The 18,665-nt window shown below is 53.6% G+C and overlaps 6 protein-coding genes across 6 annotated transcripts; 5 read left to right on the forward strand and 1 right to left on the reverse strand.

Annotated features, from left to right (window-relative positions):
- Nucleotides 1-181: 181 nt before the first annotated feature.
- Nucleotides 182-3,428, reverse strand: BJX67DRAFT_113533 (putative RNAPII degradation factor Def1). Its single transcript, XM_071024349.1, has 2 exons — nt 2,673-3,428; nt 182-2,593 (listed from the first exon to the last, which is right to left on the reverse strand). The coding sequence occupies exons 1-2, from the start codon at nt 2,962-2,964 to the stop codon at nt 291-293; spliced, it is 2,595 nt and encodes an 864-aa protein (XP_070886062.1). The 5' UTR covers nt 2,965-3,428; the 3' UTR covers nt 182-290.
- On the forward strand, nt 3,429-5,323 carry BJX67DRAFT_113532 (uncharacterized protein). The gene has a single exon (XM_071024348.1). It carries the CDS (start codon nt 3,893-3,895, stop codon nt 5,174-5,176), a length of 1,284 nt encoding a protein of 427 aa, XP_070886063.1. The 5' UTR covers nt 3,429-3,892; the 3' UTR covers nt 5,177-5,323.
- Nucleotides 5,324-5,834: 511 nt separating this feature from the next.
- On the forward strand, nt 5,835-6,453 carry BJX67DRAFT_381403 (uncharacterized protein; the record flags this gene model as incomplete). The annotated part of the gene is made up of 2 exons (XM_071033013.1): nt 5,835-5,871; nt 5,948-6,453. The coding sequence occupies 2 exons, from the start codon at nt 5,835-5,837 to the stop codon at nt 6,451-6,453; spliced, it is 543 nt and encodes a 180-aa protein (XP_070886064.1).
- Nucleotides 6,454-6,547: 94 nt separating this feature from the next.
- BJX67DRAFT_388296 (uncharacterized protein) lies at nt 6,548-11,561 on the forward strand (the record flags this gene model as incomplete). The annotated part of the gene is made up of 9 exons (XM_071034351.1): nt 6,548-7,023; nt 7,074-7,154; nt 7,318-7,536; nt 7,591-7,617; nt 7,669-7,844; nt 7,894-7,990; nt 8,041-8,191; nt 8,250-8,502; nt 9,678-11,561. Exons 1-9 carry the CDS (start codon nt 6,963-6,965, stop codon nt 11,559-11,561), a joined length of 2,949 nt encoding a protein of 982 aa, XP_070886065.1. The 5' UTR covers nt 6,548-6,962.
- A 2,710-nt stretch (nt 11,562-14,271) lies between these two features.
- Nucleotides 14,272-15,889, forward strand: BJX67DRAFT_372227 (RCC1-like domain-containing protein; the record flags this gene model as incomplete). The annotated part of the gene is made up of 5 exons (XM_071031216.1): nt 14,272-14,354; nt 14,385-14,829; nt 15,020-15,247; nt 15,302-15,491; nt 15,522-15,889. 5 exons carry the CDS (start codon nt 14,272-14,274, stop codon nt 15,887-15,889), a joined length of 1,314 nt encoding a protein of 437 aa, XP_070886066.1.
- A 1,523-nt stretch (nt 15,890-17,412) lies between these two features.
- Nucleotides 17,413-18,654, forward strand: BJX67DRAFT_381407 (fructose-bisphosphate aldolase FBA1; the record flags this gene model as incomplete). Its single annotated transcript, XM_071033014.1, has 4 exons — nt 17,413-17,520; nt 17,580-17,690; nt 17,741-18,043; nt 18,094-18,654. The coding sequence occupies 4 exons, from the start codon at nt 17,413-17,415 to the stop codon at nt 18,652-18,654; spliced, it is 1,083 nt and encodes a 360-aa protein (XP_070886067.1).
- Between the last annotated feature and the right edge of the window lie 11 nt (nt 18,655-18,665).

Genomic DNA, 18,665 nt, shown 5'->3' on the forward strand with positions numbered 1-18,665 from the left:
GAAATAAGTCACATTTTCCCCCATTTCAATACATCGTAACCACAGCCCCGGCATGAAAACAGCAAAGAACATGAGTCCAAACAGGTTTGAGAAAAGAGAATCCAGCCAAGCTCCCACTGAGAGTAGAGATTACACATTCGAGAGTGACAAATGGAGACGTGAGAAAAAAGAAAACGAAAAGCCACCCGCAAGTGAACTATAAGATCTCAAAGCCGAAGCTTTATTCGTCCCGAGACGGAATGTGGAACGGAAAAGTTGCGTCACTTGGAAAGATGGAACGCGATGATTCTTTAGTGACCGTAGTTGCCACCCCAGCCGCCTCGTCCGGTGTTCGCGTAGTAGTTACCGAAGCCGGCGCCGCCGTAGTTACCATACCCAGTAGCCTGATGATGGGTCTGGTTTGCCGCAGCTTGGTGGCCACCGAGACCGCCCAAGCCACTGTACTGCGGGTTCAGATGGGGATAACCACCGAAACCCTGCTGAGCCTGCTGGCCTTGCAGCGGGGGAAGACCGGTTTGGCTCTGGGATTGGCCGGGAGCGCTGTTCGTCGCAGAACCAGGGCGGTTAGCCTGGGCCAGGGAAGGGCTAGGCCCACCCGTTTTGGAAGCGTCATAAGTCTTTGTTTCTTCCGAGGACACCGGGGCTTGCTGCGTGATTGGCTGGTTCTGTCCGAAGCTCCCCTGGCTGCGACCGAAGACATCTGTCATACCGGTACCAAATGCGCTGGTGCCTGCGGCAGTCTGTTGGCTTTCAGATGGCTGGGCCGATCCGGTGCGGCCATAAGCCGAGTCGCGACCTGGAATGGCTTGGTTGAAGCCGCCAGCAGTCGCTGGGGACGAGGAGTGGTCGTACGAGAACCCGTGGGGCTGACCGTACATGCCACCCTTGCCACCATATGGGCCGTACTGACTGCCGTAGCCATATTGAGTGTTGTGAGGCATATACTGATCCTCATATCTGCGTGCATCATCATACATTGGGCGGTTTCGTCCGTACTGATGGCTCATGTAGGAAGCATAGTGCGGGTTGGAGTAGTATTGGTATGGGTAACCGTAGCCGTGAGCACCTTGGCCAGGCATGTGCTGGGCAGCAGGAGTCTGAGTTGCTCCGGGAAGGGTGGGATTGGGGGTCGTGTGACCACTGTTAGGGGCGTCCACATGACTGTAGCGGCTTGGGGGTTGAGAGGTGGGAATCTGTGGCTGAACTTCGGCACCAGAGACACCGAAACCGGCAGCGGCGCGCTGCGCAAGCGTGGCATCCTGCGACTGGCCGTAGGTACCATAATAGTTGTAAGGAAGGCGCTGGTCGCCAGCGTAAAAGGGGGAATATTCGCTGCCGGTGGTGGCAGTGGGCTGAACCGGAGCTTGATTGGCGAACGGCTCCTGACCTTGCGGCTGTGGCTGAGAGACCTGTTGGGTGAATGGATCGTAGGGTTTGTGAGAGTCGGTGTAGCGAGCGAAATCAGAGAAAGTGTCCCCCGCGGCGGAGGCTTGAGGGACAGGGGGCAGGCCCGGAGCAGGACGCGCGACCGTGGGAACCTCGGTAGGAGCTTGAGCTTGGGTGGACGGGGGAAATGAAGCACGCGGAGCAACGGGGGAATGCTGGGGAGGTTGAGCACGAGTCTCAGCGTTTTCCCTATTCTCATCAATATCAGTGTCGGCAGCGTCGCCATTCAGCCCCATGCTACCGAATTGCACTGCGGCACGGTCCACTGCATGGTTTCCTGGCATGACCACGGCTTCCTGTTGTTCCATAACACGCCGCTGGGCTCCAGGGGTACGGATACTCTGCTTGAGGGCGCTTGTGGGAAACGAGCTCGGCGCAGCGCGGGAAGGAGTTGAAGCTGCAGCGACGCTGTGATCAATGGTGCTGCCCAGAGTACTGGCAGCGGTGGCGGTTGGCACGGCGGGAGAAACATCAGGAATCTGTGCGAGGTTGTTCTTGGTCAAGTCGTCCTTTGACGGTGAAACACCGGCTGTGAGAGGCGTTGCGACCTGTGGTTCCGCACTGGGCTGCGAAACAGGTGGCTTCTCTGTAGGGATGGGGACAACGGGAACGGTGACAGGGGCAGCCGTAGTTGCTACTTCAGGCTCCGCTGGTTTTTCTTCTGGTACTTGAGCGGAAACGAGCTGTTCGGATGCGGGGATAGAGGCGGGAGCAGGAGCGGCGGGTTTCTTCTGAGGAGGCGGTACTGCTGGTTTCGCGAACAATGATGCCCAGCCCTTCTTGGTACCTTCCGACGCTGCTGGGGTGGCGGACGTATCTTTCGGCGTGGCGGCTGTTTCCTGGGCAGCTGTGTCAGCAGCCGGGGTAACAGTAGTAGCCGTCGCCGATTCGACAACTGGAGTGATCTCAGCGGGAACGGTTGGTTTCTCTGTGCGTGTTCCATTGGCATGAGCACCGGCTCGACCACCACGTCCACCACGACCACGATCCCCACGAGCGCGACCGCGACCTTCAAATCCACCGCGCCCACGCCCTCCTCGTACGGTGGTTGTAGCTGGTTCCGTCGAGGTGCTCTGTACCTCCTTTGTCTTGGGACGACTCCGATCGGTGGCCTTCTTCTTTACTTCGCCCCATTGAGAGACATTACCTATTTTGAGAAGCGAGTCAGCATTGGGAACAAATTCGAGCGAATATCGATTGAGTCTGGGGAAAACGGAGGAAAGAACCTTCACTAATGCGATCAATTGCCTGTTCAAGGTCGCCATTAGCATCATCCAAGGCGAAGACTAGGTCCTCATCTGTCCAGTCGGGGAACAGCTCCTTCAGCATGGGTATAGTGTCCGAGTATTTCTTCTTCATCTGACCGAGTTCTCCCTCGTCATCGAATGTCGGCTCTGTAGAGTCAGGCTTCGTGGATCTGCTGCCACCTCGACCACCTCTAGAGCTGTAACCGCCACGGCCACCACGGGCGGATACCCTGCCACGAGAGGCAGAAGGCCGCGATTGAACTTCAGACATGTCTTCGTCGATGAAATCTCTGAATCTCCGAGAGGGAGAAATATGGAGCTCGGAGGGAGTCTAAAAAGATGCGGCGAGCGTGAAGAAAAAAGCGGGTTAAAAAAGGTTCGTTAGTGTTGTCGTCCTCCGTCACGATCACAGATGCAGCCTCACGCGAGAGGCCAGCACCAAAACCACGGTAGAAGAGCCGCGTGGGAACTAGAATGGAGCAAGAGGAGGAATTGAAGATGGCGAGAGAAGCTTCTCAGCGTCAAAAGAAGGCAGACATAGGATGGAGAGGGGAGGAATGAGGAGTACTGAAGGGGAGAGAGAAGTAGGAGAGGAAGCAGGGAAGAAGAAATGAGGTTTTCAGTGGAGAGCGACCGGCAGAGAGCTGTGGTTCGAGTGGCTGTTGAGCGCCCAGGCGAGGATTGGATCAGTCGAGGAGGGCAGGGAGAACAAAGATGTTGACCACTATTTTTTGCTTTTGTGTCGATTCTGATTCTACTCGAGACTACTCTGAACTTAAGATCCGCTTTCAGCGGCTTGCATCGAGAAGTTACGAGGCCGTCTGGTGTTCTTTGGTGACTGTGGGAGATTTCGTCATCTTTTCTGGCTTCGATTTACCCATGGTCTCCATGCGACACAACCAAGCAGGCTTCCTTACTCAACTCTTATCTTGTAGTTTATAGTGCTCCTCATACTGGCCTTGCCTTCGCGTTGATCTTGTTCCAAGGGGCTCAGCCGAAGAAGGAATTCCAGAATCATATTCGTGGCGGGTTGAGGTTGGTGGCAGCCCTGGAGCCCTTTCTCACCGCCCACGCTTCTTCTCTTTCAGTCCTCCCATCGGTTGATCATTTGGTCGATTGTTTGGCCAAGCGCTGGGGATTTCTCGTCCTCGAAACGCCGAATCTTGCCGTCTTGCATCCTCTCGTTCTGTTTGCCCGCCATGAAAGGCTCGCCGATATGCAAACTGGGTCCCTGGGCGAAACTCCATCCACCGTTGCCGCGTACTCCCCGCCAGTCCGAGCAGCTCCTGAATGCCCTTACGTCCTCCTTCCGTCGTGAATTGGATCGCGAATATCCGACCAACACCCCCTCTTCACTCCAGGCCTCTCGCGTCACTAAGGCTTCCGATGGAGAGCGGCATACAGAGGAGCAGACTCTCTCCTCTGCCCACGCTACCGACAAACATCTCCGCTCTATTCTCGAGAATCCCCTCTTCCGTGTAGCGTCTCCTCGGCCCAGTGCTTCCTCACGGTCTTTTCTGAATATCGAGACGTCGAGGTGGGCCAAAGAGCCCATGGTTGTGTTTGATGAGCTAGTTGCGTCAGGTTCTGCTACTGCAAGTGCGGTTGGCTACTGTCTCAGCTGGCAGCTGCTGCTCGCGAGCCGTCATACCGGCGAGAACTTCGTGAAGGCGCTGAGAGACTCTCGAGCTGGCTCAAGGGTTGCTTCCTGGTGGACTACGTCTGATTTAACGCGGAGGACAGACTTTTTCAACAATCATAGACTATTATCTGACCTACTCAAGTTCATGGTTGCCGAAAGGTTATATGATACGATTTTTGTTTGGCTGAAGATGCTAGAAAGCTGCAACCTCGGGAGCCAAGAGAACCGGATATCGGAAGATTTCGCACAGAAGGCCTTCAACACTGTGTTGTGTCAATTTTTGAAAGCGGAGACTGGATGCGGTGGTGGGGTTGTCTCTGCCATGCGCTACTACCTCGAAGCTTGCAAGACACTTATTGAAAATGGCGAGAACAACCCAAAGCTGCCTTTGAAGGGCTCTCTTCTTCCTCCCGGAGCTTACCTCTGCGATGCTATCATGCATCGTGCCCGCGATGATGCCGAGCGTATTCCCGCACAGCTGTACGAACAGTATACAGCAATTATTTCGACACTTGCACCTGCAACATTGCTCGGGGCTACGGTACCTCTTTACCATCCGACACATCCTGATGCAAGACCACTGGTCCAGTTCAAGCGCAGTATACCGCCCGGGCGTTTTGAATCATGGCCCGAATGGAAGCGCGATAAATTGATGAGGGCGAGTTTTCAGGCTCTGCGCATCTTGATTGACACAGGAAATCACGGGGACTGCCTACAACTGGCGCGCTTCATGCGCGACCAGCTAGAAGGAGTTAGTGGTGCAGGGACGACAAAACCTCGTTACCATGTCTCATCTGAGGAAAAAGACCTTCTCACGAGTTTGGACTTGGCTTTCACCTGAATGGCGAAGTTTTGACCTTGCTTCCTATGGTCTTATAACGAGACGACATCGAAGAACGGAAGTCGGATCACTTCGAGGGCCTGTGCAGTTTTCAATTTTGGCTGTGTAGCTCCTGCATAACCTTCCGACCCGATCCGTGAGAACTTGACCAGAGGAAAGCAGAAGGATTTCTCGCGAATCTGAAGGGCTGGACTGCACTGTCAACAGATTTCTCCGCATTTAGCTCCACATCCAGCCGCACTAATGGAGCATCTCTTCTCATTCTTGGCATGCTTACCAAGACCGCAATGCCATTATGCTTACCCGATACACCGTTTCGGCTCGTTTAGCGTGCTTTGTGTTGACGTACTCGCGGACGCTGACCTCCGAGAGGCCAGAGGGGGAAACCGAAATTACTATTCTCCGCATGAAAATGGTTAGTTCGCCCATTTGGACGGCCTTCGTAAACGTCACCGCGCAACCTCACCTCTCGCGCTCTCCCACTGTTATTCCTTGGACCGTCCACCTCCTCCGCTCCAAATTACTTCAATAGTCTTTCACCTGAGCAATTATCTGCATTACTTCTTCCTCGAGATTCTTACTCCCCTGAGGGAACACGACGCTCTGTTTTAACACCACATCTTATTGTCATCCTCGACTATACTGTGATTGGCAAACCATGACTTCTGCACCTGCTATCACTGCTCTCGACTCGGGTATGTCGCTGCATATAACATCCGTGTCTGATAACCTTCGCCTTCACGTGAATAGTGCTGACCTTACGACGTTTAGAGGCCGTGGGTAAGCCTCATGGCGACCTGATCTCAGGTGGGGCTCCGCAGCAGGGGACCGGCGACGACTATTCATCAAAATCTGCTGGAAATTCCACTTCGACTCAAAATGCCGAGCGGAAACCACAAGATGAACCCCGGCCCGGCGAGCAACTCCCGGCCCCCGCAAATGGGGTCTCGGATGCACCTGCGTTGGAGGCCAAACATGAACAACCCAATGTAGGTGTGAAGCGGGACCTTGAGGCGACTGCGACTGCAAACACAGCCGACAAGCCTAGCGTGGAGCAACCTACGGAGCCCGACGCCAAGAAGCAGAAAACGAGCGAGGACAACTCAGGTGCAGCTAATGGCAGATCTGTCCCTACGCAGAATGGCAAGTCTAGCCAAGCTTCAACCGAGAAGAAAACATCGGGCCGTCCCAGGAAGACTAAGGATACGGTCAGAAAAGACACTCCCACCGATGGCATTGGTAGTCGCACGCGTAGTCGCACCAAGGTCGTACCCTAAGCTCTCACCAAGGTGCTGACGGAGTCCGCAGCCTTGTTGGGGGCTGCATCTCAAGATGGAGTGCGGTGATGTTGGCGGTCCTCGAGTTTCAAATAGCCGTGAGACCGACATCCTGGTCTCTCATGTCTCCTAAAACTACCAATGGCGGAAATAAACACTGAATATAAGATACTATCTAGCCTTCGGATACTTTTTGAATTGCGTAGCAAGCACAATTTGGAATCCGCCATCAAGCGGATGGAAACATTGTCTGCAAGCTCGACGAGAACCGCCGGTATCGGCACCTAAAAGCCTGACTCACAATCCAGGTCTGGAACGGAATAACTTCAGTCGCGGAATAAATTCCCCCACTATCACCAGAGAGGAAAGTCGGTGTCATAGTTGGAACAGTCATACGAAGGCCCTTCTGACAGTTGTTTTATCTTTTCCATGGTCAATTCGAGTACTTCTTCGAGGACTTGCACAATCCCGAGTCTCAGGTTGCAATTGACGCCGATACGCATTACACAATGGGTTCGAACAAGATCTGGCTACGGGCTGAGACCAAGCCCGCGGAGGCGCGGTCCGCTCGTGAGTGAGCTCCCATACTTTGAGTCACCAAGTGCTAAATCAATGGGAAGTGACTCCAACCACTTGCAAGGCACTCCTTGATGCTGGGTATGAAGTGACAATTGAACGCTCTTCCCAAAGCATCTTCGATGGTAAGTTTCAATTCGAGCCTGCTCATGCTGCGGGAACTCTCGTTAATAGAACTTTTGGACAGATGAGGAATTTGCGAAGGTTCGAGCGCTTAGTCTCCCCCATTGACGAATATCGGCGATTCTGATCATGCAATTGCATAGGTTGGCGCTCCGCTCGTTGAAGAAGGCTCTTGGGTGAAGGATGCCCCCAAGGACGCTTATATCCTGGGTCTCAAGGAGCTTCCGGAGGAAGACTTCCCTCTCGAGCATGTTCACATTTCGTTCGCGCACTGCTACAAGGAACAAGGTGGTTGGGAGAAAGTTTTGAGCCGGTGGCCCCGTGGCGGTGGAACTCTTCTCGACCTAGAGTTCCTTACCGATGATGTTGGTCGTCGCGTCGCTGGTATGATGATGATCCTGTCTTCATTTACTCGAAATGGTGCTAACGAGCGCATAGCTTTCGGTTTTTCTGCTGGATATGCTGGTTAGATTCCCGTTCTTGGCCTGTCTCTATTGATACTTATATTGAACGCAGGTGCCGCGTTGGCCGTCAAGAACTGGGCCTGGCAATTAACACATCCTGAGGGCGAGCCTCTTCCCGGCGAGACACCCTACGCAAACCAGCAGCTTCTGATTGAGTCCGTGAAGGAGTCGCTTGAGGCTGGTGAGAAGCAGTCTGGCAAGACACCGAGGATTCTAGTTATTGGAGCTGTATGTACTCTCTGTAGCAGTGTTGTGTTGCTAATCTAACCTAGCATAGCTCGGACGTTGCGGTAGGGGAGCTGTACAATTGGCCAAGGATGTTGGCATTCCAGAGTCCGACATCATTCAGTGGGATATGGAGGAGACTAAGAAGGGTTTGTGATGTTTCTGATTCCCTAGACGCCACACTGACATCTCTCCCTAGGTGGTCCTTTCAAGGAGATTGTCGAAGACGCTGACATCTTCGTCAACTGCATCTACCTAACCAGCAAACTTCCCGGAGATTTCGTCAACGTTGAGAGCCTCTCAACGCCGAACCGTCGCTTGTCTGTGATCTGCGACGTGAGCGCGGACACGTAAGGGCGATCTCATTGAGTAAAGATCCAACGATTGCCTGCTAATGCTTCCATATAGGACGAACCCCAACAACCCGATTCCTGTGTACAACATCACTACCACCTTCGACAAGCCCACAGTACCAGTCACACTTCCGAGTGGGCCCCAGGGTACACCCCTCAGCGTGATCAGCATTGATCATCTCCCGTCGCTTCTCCCGCGTGAGAGCTCCGAGATGTTCAGCGAAGCGCTCCTGCCCAGCTTGCTGCAGCTGAAGGACCGTGAGAACGCTCGCGTCTGGAAGCAGGCCCAGGATCTCTTCGAGGCGAAGGTTGCCACTCTTCCTTGATCGGCAAGATTAAGTTTTGCAACAGTCCCTATTCCAAATAGTTTGAGGTAATCGAGGGTAGGGTTATTAATCGCCTGAATAAAAGCTTGAGCTAGATAATGAACATACTTGGATAAATGAGTGTCAGGATTATATGCGGACGAGGCTGGCATGTCAGCGAGAGGAACCCCGTAGTAGCGATCCTGCCATGCGGAAGGTCTCATGGACAGCTGGCCTTGATAGATTGCGCAGGAGCCTTGTGTCCTAAGGCGCCAACACAGACCATCACAGCTGCGCCTCACGTCTCATCACAACTCCAACGTTTCATCCCCGATCCCTCATCCCACGCTGAGCGGTTTCTCAACCCCACTTCCATCAGTACACTTGCATATTGTCCACTGTCTCAGAGCGACAACCTGACACGGACACTCGAACCCGACAGCCAAGTCGATTCTCGCCTGCGTCATTGACCGTCCGCCTTGTCAATCAGCGAAGAGATCTGCAGGCCTATCGACGAAAATCCGCTCTCCCGCCCACTCCGGCGTCAATCACACCAGGAATCTCGGTGCTGTCATTGGCTTGGTACTCGTGCTCCGAGGCAATGGAGTTCTGGAGCAATCACCAACTCTGAACGAGCACCAGGAGCGTGTTTCCTGACCGGGCAGAATGATGTGGGGACGGACCCTCGGCCGCTGTAGCGAGTGCGGTCGGCACTGAAGAACATCCGAGCAGCCTTCCAAGTAATCCATTGTTGACACAACTTTTTCCCTTTCAATCACGCTTGCAGCTGTGAGCAAGCCTTCTCGAAGTTTATTGTGCTGCCTATTTACGAGGCGGCGTTCTCCGTCTTGCATGCGGGATCAAGTCAGCATTTTTCGCCCTTCCCCAGTCCCATCTCCGCAGCCCGCACAGCCTTCTGACCCTTGGTTGGGGTTTGATGGCAAATTTAGTCTTCGACGGCTGACATTCACCCGCTCCAAGCCCACCCGACCTGAGGACAACGACCTGCTTAATTCAAGTTACAAGCTTCTCAAGAACTTGAGAAGCGATAGTAATTGTTTGCTTCCTGTTTTGAGACTACTATCGCTCAGACATTGGACGCCGGATGACTAGTCACTCCATGGAAGACCGATAGAGCCGGCGCAAATTGTGACGTGTGAACCCGCGGGTTGATGCAGGAAAAATCAACCACGGTCGCCGCGTATGCGGCGGGGGCGTCTCTTGCGGCTGTTGCTCTGTTCTACGTGTTTGGGCCGAATTACACCATTGACGGGGATGAACTGGGAGGGAGTCGCAAGAAGAGCATCGTAGGGCTCTCAAATCCCGCCAATGACTGTTTCATCAATTCCGTGCTCCAGGCACTTGCCGGTCTGGGGGATTTGCGCCTTTATTTGATCCGAGAGCTCCATCGACGTGAGTTGGATGGGCCAGAGATCTACAATCAGCTACCAGATCCAGATGAGCAGCTCCGCGAAAAGAGGCCGGATAGGGTCCGCGAACTGCAGCAGGGGACTATCACCAGAGCCCTGAAGGAGATGCTGGATCGTTTGAACGAGCGGCCAATCTATAAGAAGACAATCTCCGCGCGCGGCTTCATCGAGGCTCTTGAGTTTGCGTATCGCACCCGGATCAGTCGGAATCAACAAGATGCGCAGGAGTTTCTGCAGATCGTGGCGGAGAGACTTTCCGATGAGTATCACGCCGGTGTGAAAGCACGCCAGAGGGCACAAAAGACTCTCGAGTGCTCTCCAGGCCAGGATGAGGCTCCGACTGAAATCGAAGTGCGGGTTGACGATGGCACGGACAATGGTCTTCCAGCTATTATCGATACCAAGCTCAAGGAGATAGACAGCGAATACGACTTTCCCTTTGAAGGCAAGTTGGAGTCTCAGATTGAGTGTCAGTTCTGTCGGTATAAATACAAGCCGAACCAAACCTCGTTTGTCAATTTGACGCTGCAAGTTCCGCAGAAGAGCTCCACTACTCTGAGCGCGTGCTTCGATGGCCTTCTCAAGACAGAGTATATTGACGACTTTCGATGCGACAAATGCCGACTGCAGCATGCATTTGAGGTCAAGTCGAGGGAGCTTGCTCTGTCTCGTTCGGTACAGGATAAGCAGGCGCTTGAAATCGAGATAGAGAAGATTCAAGCCGCTCTTACTACGGATCCGGAATCCGCTCTGGATGGTGTCTTGCTGCCACCGGTAGAGAATGCGCCGAAGCGCAGGATCGCGCGGCACATGCGGATTACGGTATTCCCCAAGATAATCGCTGTCCATCTCTCGCGGTCTATCTACGACCGAAGCAGTTCTACCAAGAATGCCGCTAAGGTGTCTTTCCCCGAGCGGCTCCCGCTGGGAGGCATTCTGAACCAAAAATACTTCAAACTGCTGGCGATTGTCTGCCACAAAGGCAGCCATAACAGCGGGCATTACGAATCGTTCCGACGAAACCACCTCTATCCACCATTCTCAACGCCAGACGTATTCAGTTCATATGCGCAGAGCCGCGCAACCAGCGCGAACCCCTCGCGCGTACAAAGCCCGCGCATCCGCCCTCGCACCGCCATCGACACAGACCTTTCAGCCCTCAACATCTCCACCCCGGTCTCAACAAGCTCCCCATCCTCCCTCTCCCCCTCGGAGCCATCACGATCCCCCTCGACAAGCGATCTATCCCGCCCGGCATCCTCGCAACTAAACACTCCGCACCCATCCACGCGACCCACAACATCTAGCTCCCGCGTATCCTTCCAAAGTACTCACTCAACCTCAAAGCAAAACCTCTCCCAAACCTCCGCACCACGCGGTTCGTCTCTCGAAACCGCACGGCTCAGCAGCCCCGCCTCACGTTCATCGCTCGCAGACCGGAATACATCCGCAACAGACACCGAGCTATCTGTTGCATCTCGGCTCCGTCGGCGCCGCAAACCGGTTGACCGGTGGTTCCGGATCTCGGACGAGAAGATAAAGGAGTGCAAGACCTCTGATGTGCTGGGAATGCAGAAGGAAGTATATCTCTTGTTTTATGAGATGGAGAAGACGGCCAATGGGCCGTCTTGATTTGGGGCGTCTTGCTGTGGAGGGGCATTTTAGGTTCCGTATATACATTTCTTCTTTTTCTTTCTCTAAAAATAAGAAGACTTGAAGGCTTGGAGTTTCGCATAAAGAGGCGGCTGGCTTGGATGTCCGGTATTCTCTATCCTTTCACAATTCCAATGAAAAAAAAATAGAGTGCTTGACTTTATCTTTCCTTCACTTCAGACTCGAGGCTCAAGATTTGAATACAGGAAACCAGGAATCCCTTATTTTCTCTCCTGTTGTTTGTACCAGATCATCACTAAAAATAGCATCTTCAACCCGAGTGTAGCACAATCCTAACCCACATCATCACCAGATCTATAAATCCATGGTTTGGTTTTCACATTATCTCTACTCTCCTTCTCTTTAACATTCGGTTTCAAGTCCCTTTGGACGTTGAAACGTTCTGAATGGACTCGACGGGTGTACTGGAAAGAGTGGTTGGTTATTGATGAATGATCTCTCGACAAAGGACACAAAGGATTTTTGCTTGCACACATGCGCTTCTGGACTATATGTGGAGCTTGATGGATTCATTGATAGGGATTAGGATTAGATGGGTGGTCTTGACATATATCTATCTATTCATCGAAGATAAATTCATCATCCTGCGCTTGCCCTTGTCCTTGCGTATTTTTTTTTTGGATCGTTTGGAATAGATCTATACTAGATCATATCATATCCTGTTTGTTACTATTCTGTCGATATATTATCGACAACAGTGCTGCGCACTATATACGCACATACATACATCTACACTCATCGTGAGAATCAGTCTCACGAGCCACCATGGCCGACCAAGAGGCAACGAACACAAGCAGCTCGACCCTCAGAGAGACGAACTCCGATCCGGCACCGAGGGGATCTGAAGCCCTGGGCCCGCCAAGCTCGCCACCAGCCCCAGGATCAGGCTCAAACTCGTCGCCATCATCTTCGGAGTCAGAGAGATCTGCAGACCCTAGTACAAGTCAGCCAGAGGGTACACACGAGGCATCTCAAGAGCTGGGCTCCTCACCCGCCAGACAGCCTTCATCTTCCAACTCAGGTTTAGGTTCGAGTTCAGGTTCCAGGGCAGAAGGAGAAACATACCCGCCTGACGCGATAGTGCCATCGACGCCGCCAAATTTGGGGCCTGGGCCCACGCCAGAGCCAGAACTGCAGTATGGCCCAACGTCGCCAACTTTCTCGCCAACGCCGCTGCGGCGCGTGAATGGCTCAGATGTGGCGAATCGGGAGTACTGGACCAGTCTATATGAGTCGCCGCCAGGTCAGGAACCAGAAGACACTCAAGCGTCATCGAGCAACGGTCAGGGCCGGGATCAGAGCCAAGAGAACCGCAGTGAGGACGAAGAGGAAGGAAATTCACAGCTACTCGAAAACACTGACAATGGCCTGCAACCTCGGGAAGCAGAACCAAGTCAATCTTCGGAGCCAGAAGAACAACCCAGACAGGGAGAAGACACAGAGCCGCCGTCGAACCAACGGCAGGGCGAGGGCAGGGACCAAGCAGAGCAGTTTCCAAACCCCCATCTCAACCCGAACTACCCATTCGATGTTAACGACCCCTCTGACTTTGTGACTGGGTTAGGTCCGCAGTCGACGGAGGAGGCACTTTCGACTGAGTCACAAGGCTCCGGATGTGGACTAGATGAGGGCCAGGGCCAGCAACAACAGTTCCCGAACCCCCAACTCAACCCGAACTATCCTTTCGGCGTTGATGAACCTTCCGACTTTGCCGCAGAGGCAGATCCGCAGTCGGATCAATCGACTGAGGAGGTTGCTTCACAAGGTCCGGAGCGAGAGCAAGTCGATAATGTGGTGGTGGAAGAAGAGCAGGAGCAGGCACAGAGCCACCTAAAGGGAGCCGAAGTCCCAATCCAGTCAGTGGAGGGAGACGTTCATACTTCCCCAGATTTGGAGCTGATACATCAAGCGCCTCTTCCACCACGACACGGCACTCCCCCTTCCATCGCCTTATCCCAGGAGCCGGATGATTTGCTTACCCCTCCTCCCATGCCCTCATCGTCAGAGGTGGCTGCATTGCTTCGAACTCCTCCCATGCTTCCATCCTCGGAGGCGGATGAATTGCTTACCCCTCCCCCAATTCCCCCATCGTCAGAAGTCCGTGCGTTGCTTGGGCCTTCCCCCGTGCCTCCATCCTCGGAGCCGCCTGAATTGCTTACCTCTCCCCCCTTGCCCCCATCTTCAGAGGTGGCTGCATTGCTTGGGCCTCCCCGCATTACCCCATTGTCGGTGCCGTCCGAAGCTGTCCCTTCCTCATCACCACCCACGGTTCCGCCCCCAGAGTCAGGATCAGGGTCGGGGACTCGAGCATCGCCAGAGCCAGAGCCAGATCAGGGACAAGAAGAAAAGGGCAATGAGGAGAAAGAGGACGACGAGAAGCAGCCTCAACAAGGCACAAAACGCAAGTCCCCTTCTTCGACCTCATCTCAATCCTCTCCACCACCAAAACGGCAGCAGACAAGCCGCTCCAAACGCAAGGGCACGAGTAGTGGAGCTCCGAGAAAGTCAGCCAAAAGAAAGACTCCTGAAGCCAGGGCTGGGCCGAGCAAAAAACAGAAGCCCGCATCCCCGAAGGCAAACACTACCCTGGACGACGGGGACGAAAAAGAGGCCGAGGACAACAGTCAGGACCAGAATAAAAACAAGGGCAAGGGCAAGGGCAAGGGCAATGGGAAGAAAGGAAAAGCACGACCGAGGCGTAAGTACAACATCCCCTCCATGCACCACCTCCTTGATTCCACTCGCAGCGCTGTAAGAAAAACTAATAAAATGCTAAGTAAGTTCTCCAATAGTGAATGAACCTCCTACCATGCAACTCGACGTTTATGGCTTCGGCGTAAACTGCTACGGCCAACTCGGACTCGGTCACGCTCATGATCACGTCAAAGAGCCTACACTTAATCAGCACTTATCGAAGAAATCAGTGGGTGTTGTCCAGTTAGCTGCTGGTGGTGCTCACTGCGCCGCCCTCACGCACAACAATAAGATCCTCACCTGGGGCCTGAATGATGACGGCCAGCTGGGACGCCAGACCCGTGGGCTCGGGGATGATGAGCTGGATAGAGCTAAAGGAAGCCCGAACAAACGGGAGATGAGGCCAGGGGAGGTTGACTTCTCCGGGGCCAGTCTTCCACCAGATACAGTGTTCACTCAGGTAGTTGCGACAGCAAGTGCGACATTCGTTCTTACAGAGTTCGGAGACGTGTACGGCTGGGGAACTTTTAGGGTACGCGTCCGTTTTTTCTGAGCCTTTGGTGGCGTATGCTGACCTGGAGCAGGATAATCAAAAGAAGCTGAGAAGGAAGGTCGAACAATCCAGACGCGAGGCCGAAGGGAAAGGTGGTAATGGAAGTGGTAATGAAGGTAATAACGAAGGTGATAATGAAAGCGATCAAAAAGGTGATAGCGATGGTGAGGATGTGGGCGACGTCATTGGATTCCCTAGCGCCAAGGACCTGCGCCAGTGCACTCCGGTCAAGATTGAAGGTCTCCGGAACATAACTTGCCTCGCGGCGGGCGCTGAGCATGTGTTAGCCCGAAGCTATCTAGGCGCCGTGTATGCCTGGGGTGGCGCCACGAAGGACCAGCTAGGTCGGGAAAAGCTCGCCCGGCGTGGATGCAACGACCCTCATCTGATTCCACGCGTGTGCAAATTCCCAAATAATGGACGCAGAAATGGTGCCTTCAATATTGACAAGATCGGCGCAGGCGCATACCACTCTTTTGCGATCCAAAGGGGTGGCGGAGTGTATTCCTGGGGTTGGAATATGTACGGTCAAACTGGGGCTCCTCAAGCAGGCGACGACAACTACCTGACATCGGACGCGACGGTCCCCTTGCCTACCCTTGTTTCAGACCTCCAGAAAGAGAATACCTCCTCGGTTACAGGTGGGATACACCATAGCATCGCCGTGACAGAAGACAAGCGGTGTCTGAGTTGGGGACGAATCAGAGGTAACGCTCTGGGGATCCCGGATGAGGATATGAAGTCGGACAGTGTGCTCTACAGTAACGACGGCGCCTGGCCCAAAATCCTCAAGACGCCGACGCTTGTCACCAGAATCCCGGGAAGGGTTGCCAGTGCTGTGGCGGGAATGAATCACTCCCTTGCCGCCGTGGAGAAGGGGCGGCTGTTTGGATGGGGGTCGAACATCCACTACGAGATCGGGCTGGGACACAAGGAAGATGTCCAGTCTGCAACTTTGATTGACAGAGGTGGATTGAAGGACAAGAAAGTTGTTTCTGCGGCGGCCGGGAGCGAATTCACAGTTCTTCTGGTCGAGTAACATGGACTGGGGATGGGTTGTAAATGGAGCCCTCATCTTGTGCATTGCGTATCTGTACTTGTTGAAATATAGGACCTTTCTTTCTATACTTATAGTCTTCCCACCTTATTCCTTTCTGTCGTCATGTCGTAGTCCGAGTTGGTTGCAGCCTGTAGTAACCACTCCAGTCAATGCAGAGAAACCCAGGCTTTCAGAGCAATCGCGAGATGAAGAGCATGGGAAAGAGCGGAGTCCCAGGAAGTCTCAGGATATGGTTCTCATTCTTAGCGGTGCGGACACACCACGGCGCGGGTGGTGGTGGTCGCGTTATCATGAGAGCCCTCGCGCAAATTGCGTCGTCAATGTATACGATGTCCAAATGAGAAGTTCCAAATCTTCCCTGCTACGGAGTGACATGCCTCAGCTGAGGTAACTGGAGATGAGAAAGACCTGTAGAATCAATATGAGGATCGCTTGACAGTTCGCTAGGATAACATACGGAATCTTGGACTCTCCTATAAAAATATCAAACTGCCGGTTATCGGAAGTATCGGACGCTACCGGCAAGATGACTTCGGGCAAATGGTTGGACCAATGTTGTGCTTTGTGAAATAAAGCCTCAGGCTCAGACTGAGGCATGATTGAGACTCGCCGAGCTCAACCGCACTCCCGAGGGTCTGCTCACATGGGTGGCCGTTCACCTTGTGGAGGAGTGTGAATAGCCTCAGCTCTGGCCATGGTAGCATCCCACGGCCCCGCAGACGAATCAGCTGGACTTCGAAATATCGAATTACAACGAAATGGCTGGAAGGAACGGGGGTGAAACCCCGCTGTTTTCCCGATGCTCAGATGAAGCACGAAAGGAATTCGGAGATGGGTCAATGTTTTGCAGTTGAGCCGAGCTTATGGCTAGGGCCAGGTCTCCACGCCCACGTTTCGAGATCCCTGAAGGATGGGATTCTGGAGACTTGAAACGAGAGCTCCAAGAGAGTCGAGAGCCCGAATGGCAATCGACATTCTCATAAAGTGAGAAAATGAAAGCAATGAGTCCTGCAGAGCTTAAGAGATGATGTCATGTGATAGCGGGGAGTTTCGGGAGCTATGGCCTGAGGCAGGCAAAACCGTCATTTCCTCAGCGCAACCCCCACCAGCAGCACAGATAGTCGAGCACAAGGAGTCGCGAACAGGACTGGCACTCGCAGAAAGGGCGAGAAAAGGAGAAATCCGGGCCAATTGCTCACATTAAATAAGATCCTCTCCCTCCTCTCGAAGACCTTCTGATTTTCCTGACCTCCTTTTCTGCTTCACATCACTCATACATCACTTCTCCACTGTCCGGTGAGTTTCTTCGCCCCTCATTCCTGATTTGGCCTCCCAGCACTTACTTAACCGCCGTATTCGTCGTTTCGGTAAAGCCTTCAGTTCAGAATTTCTTGTCTCTGTCTTCTCTTCAGCTGCCTCTCTTCCTCCTCCCTCTCCTTTCCATTTTATCTGTGTCAAATCTCTCTGCCTCAAACCACTCCACATACTCTTCAATTGCCACAATGGGTGTCCTTGAGAAGCTGTCCCGTAAGGCCGGTGTCATCGTCGGTGATGACGTTCTCCGTCTCTTCGAGTACGCTCAGGAGCACCAATTTGCCATCCCCGCCATTGTAAGTCTTCGCCGAAACTCTCTTCATGCGATTGAACGAGCTCTAAATTCTTGCGACAGAATGTGACCTCCTCGTCCACTGCTATCGCTTCACTCGAGGCTGCTCGCGACCAAAAGAGCCCCATCATCCTCCAGGTTTCCCAGGGCGGTGCTGCCTTCTTCGCTGGCAAGGTATGTAGGGAAAACGTTACAACATCGAAAGTTTAGCTAATTTAGCGCAGGGCGTCAGCAACGACGGCCAGGCCGCTTCCATCGCCGGTGGTATCGCTGCTGCCCACTACATCCGTAGCATTGCCCCCGCCTACGGCATCCCGGTCGTCCTTCACACCGATCACTGCGCTAAAAAGCTCCTCCCCTGGCTCGATGGCCTCCTCGACGAGGATGAGCGCTACTTCAAGCTTCACGGCGAGCCTCTCTTCTCCAGCCACATGATCGATCTGTCCGAGGAGCCTGTCGACTACAACATTGAGACCACCGCCAAGTACCTCAAGCGTGCCGCCCCCCTGAAGCAGTGGCTGGAGATGGTAAAACAGGGCCCTGCTATTGCTAAAGTTTCACCGGCTGACCGTTCCAGGAAATTGGTATCACCGGTGGTGAGGAGGATGGTGTGAACAACGAGAGCGTTGACAACAATTCCCTCTACACCCAGCCCGAGGACATCCTCGCCATCTACAACGCCCTCGCGCCCATCAGCCCCTACTTCTCCATTGCCGCTGGTTTCGGTAACGTGCACGGTGTCTACAAGCCTGGAAACGTCCGTCTCCACCCCGAGCTCCTCAAGAAGCACCAGGCCTACGTCAAGGAGAAGATCGGTTCCTCCAAGGATAAGCCCGTTTTCTTCGTCTTCCACGGTGGCTCCGGCTCGAGCAAGGAGGAGTACAAGGAAGCCATCAGCTACGGTGTCGTCAAAGTCAACTTGGACACCGACATGCAGTACGCGTACCTCTCTGGTGTCCGTGACTACGTCCTCGGCAAGAAGGACTATCTTCTGTCCACCGTTGGTAACCCTGATGGCGAAGACAAGCCCAACAAGAAGTATTTCGACCCCCGTGTGTGGATCCGTGAGGGTGAGAAGACCATGAGCAAGCGTGTCCAGGTTGCCCTGGAGGACTTCGACGCTACTGGCAAGTTGTGAATACTAAAATT

The sequence above is a fragment of the Aspergillus lucknowensis genome (assembly GCF_044049455.1).
Source record: "Aspergillus lucknowensis strain CBS 449.75 chromosome Unknown BJX67scaffold_21, whole genome shotgun sequence".
NCBI lineage: Eukaryota > Fungi > Ascomycota > Eurotiomycetes > Eurotiales > Aspergillaceae > Aspergillus > Aspergillus lucknowensis.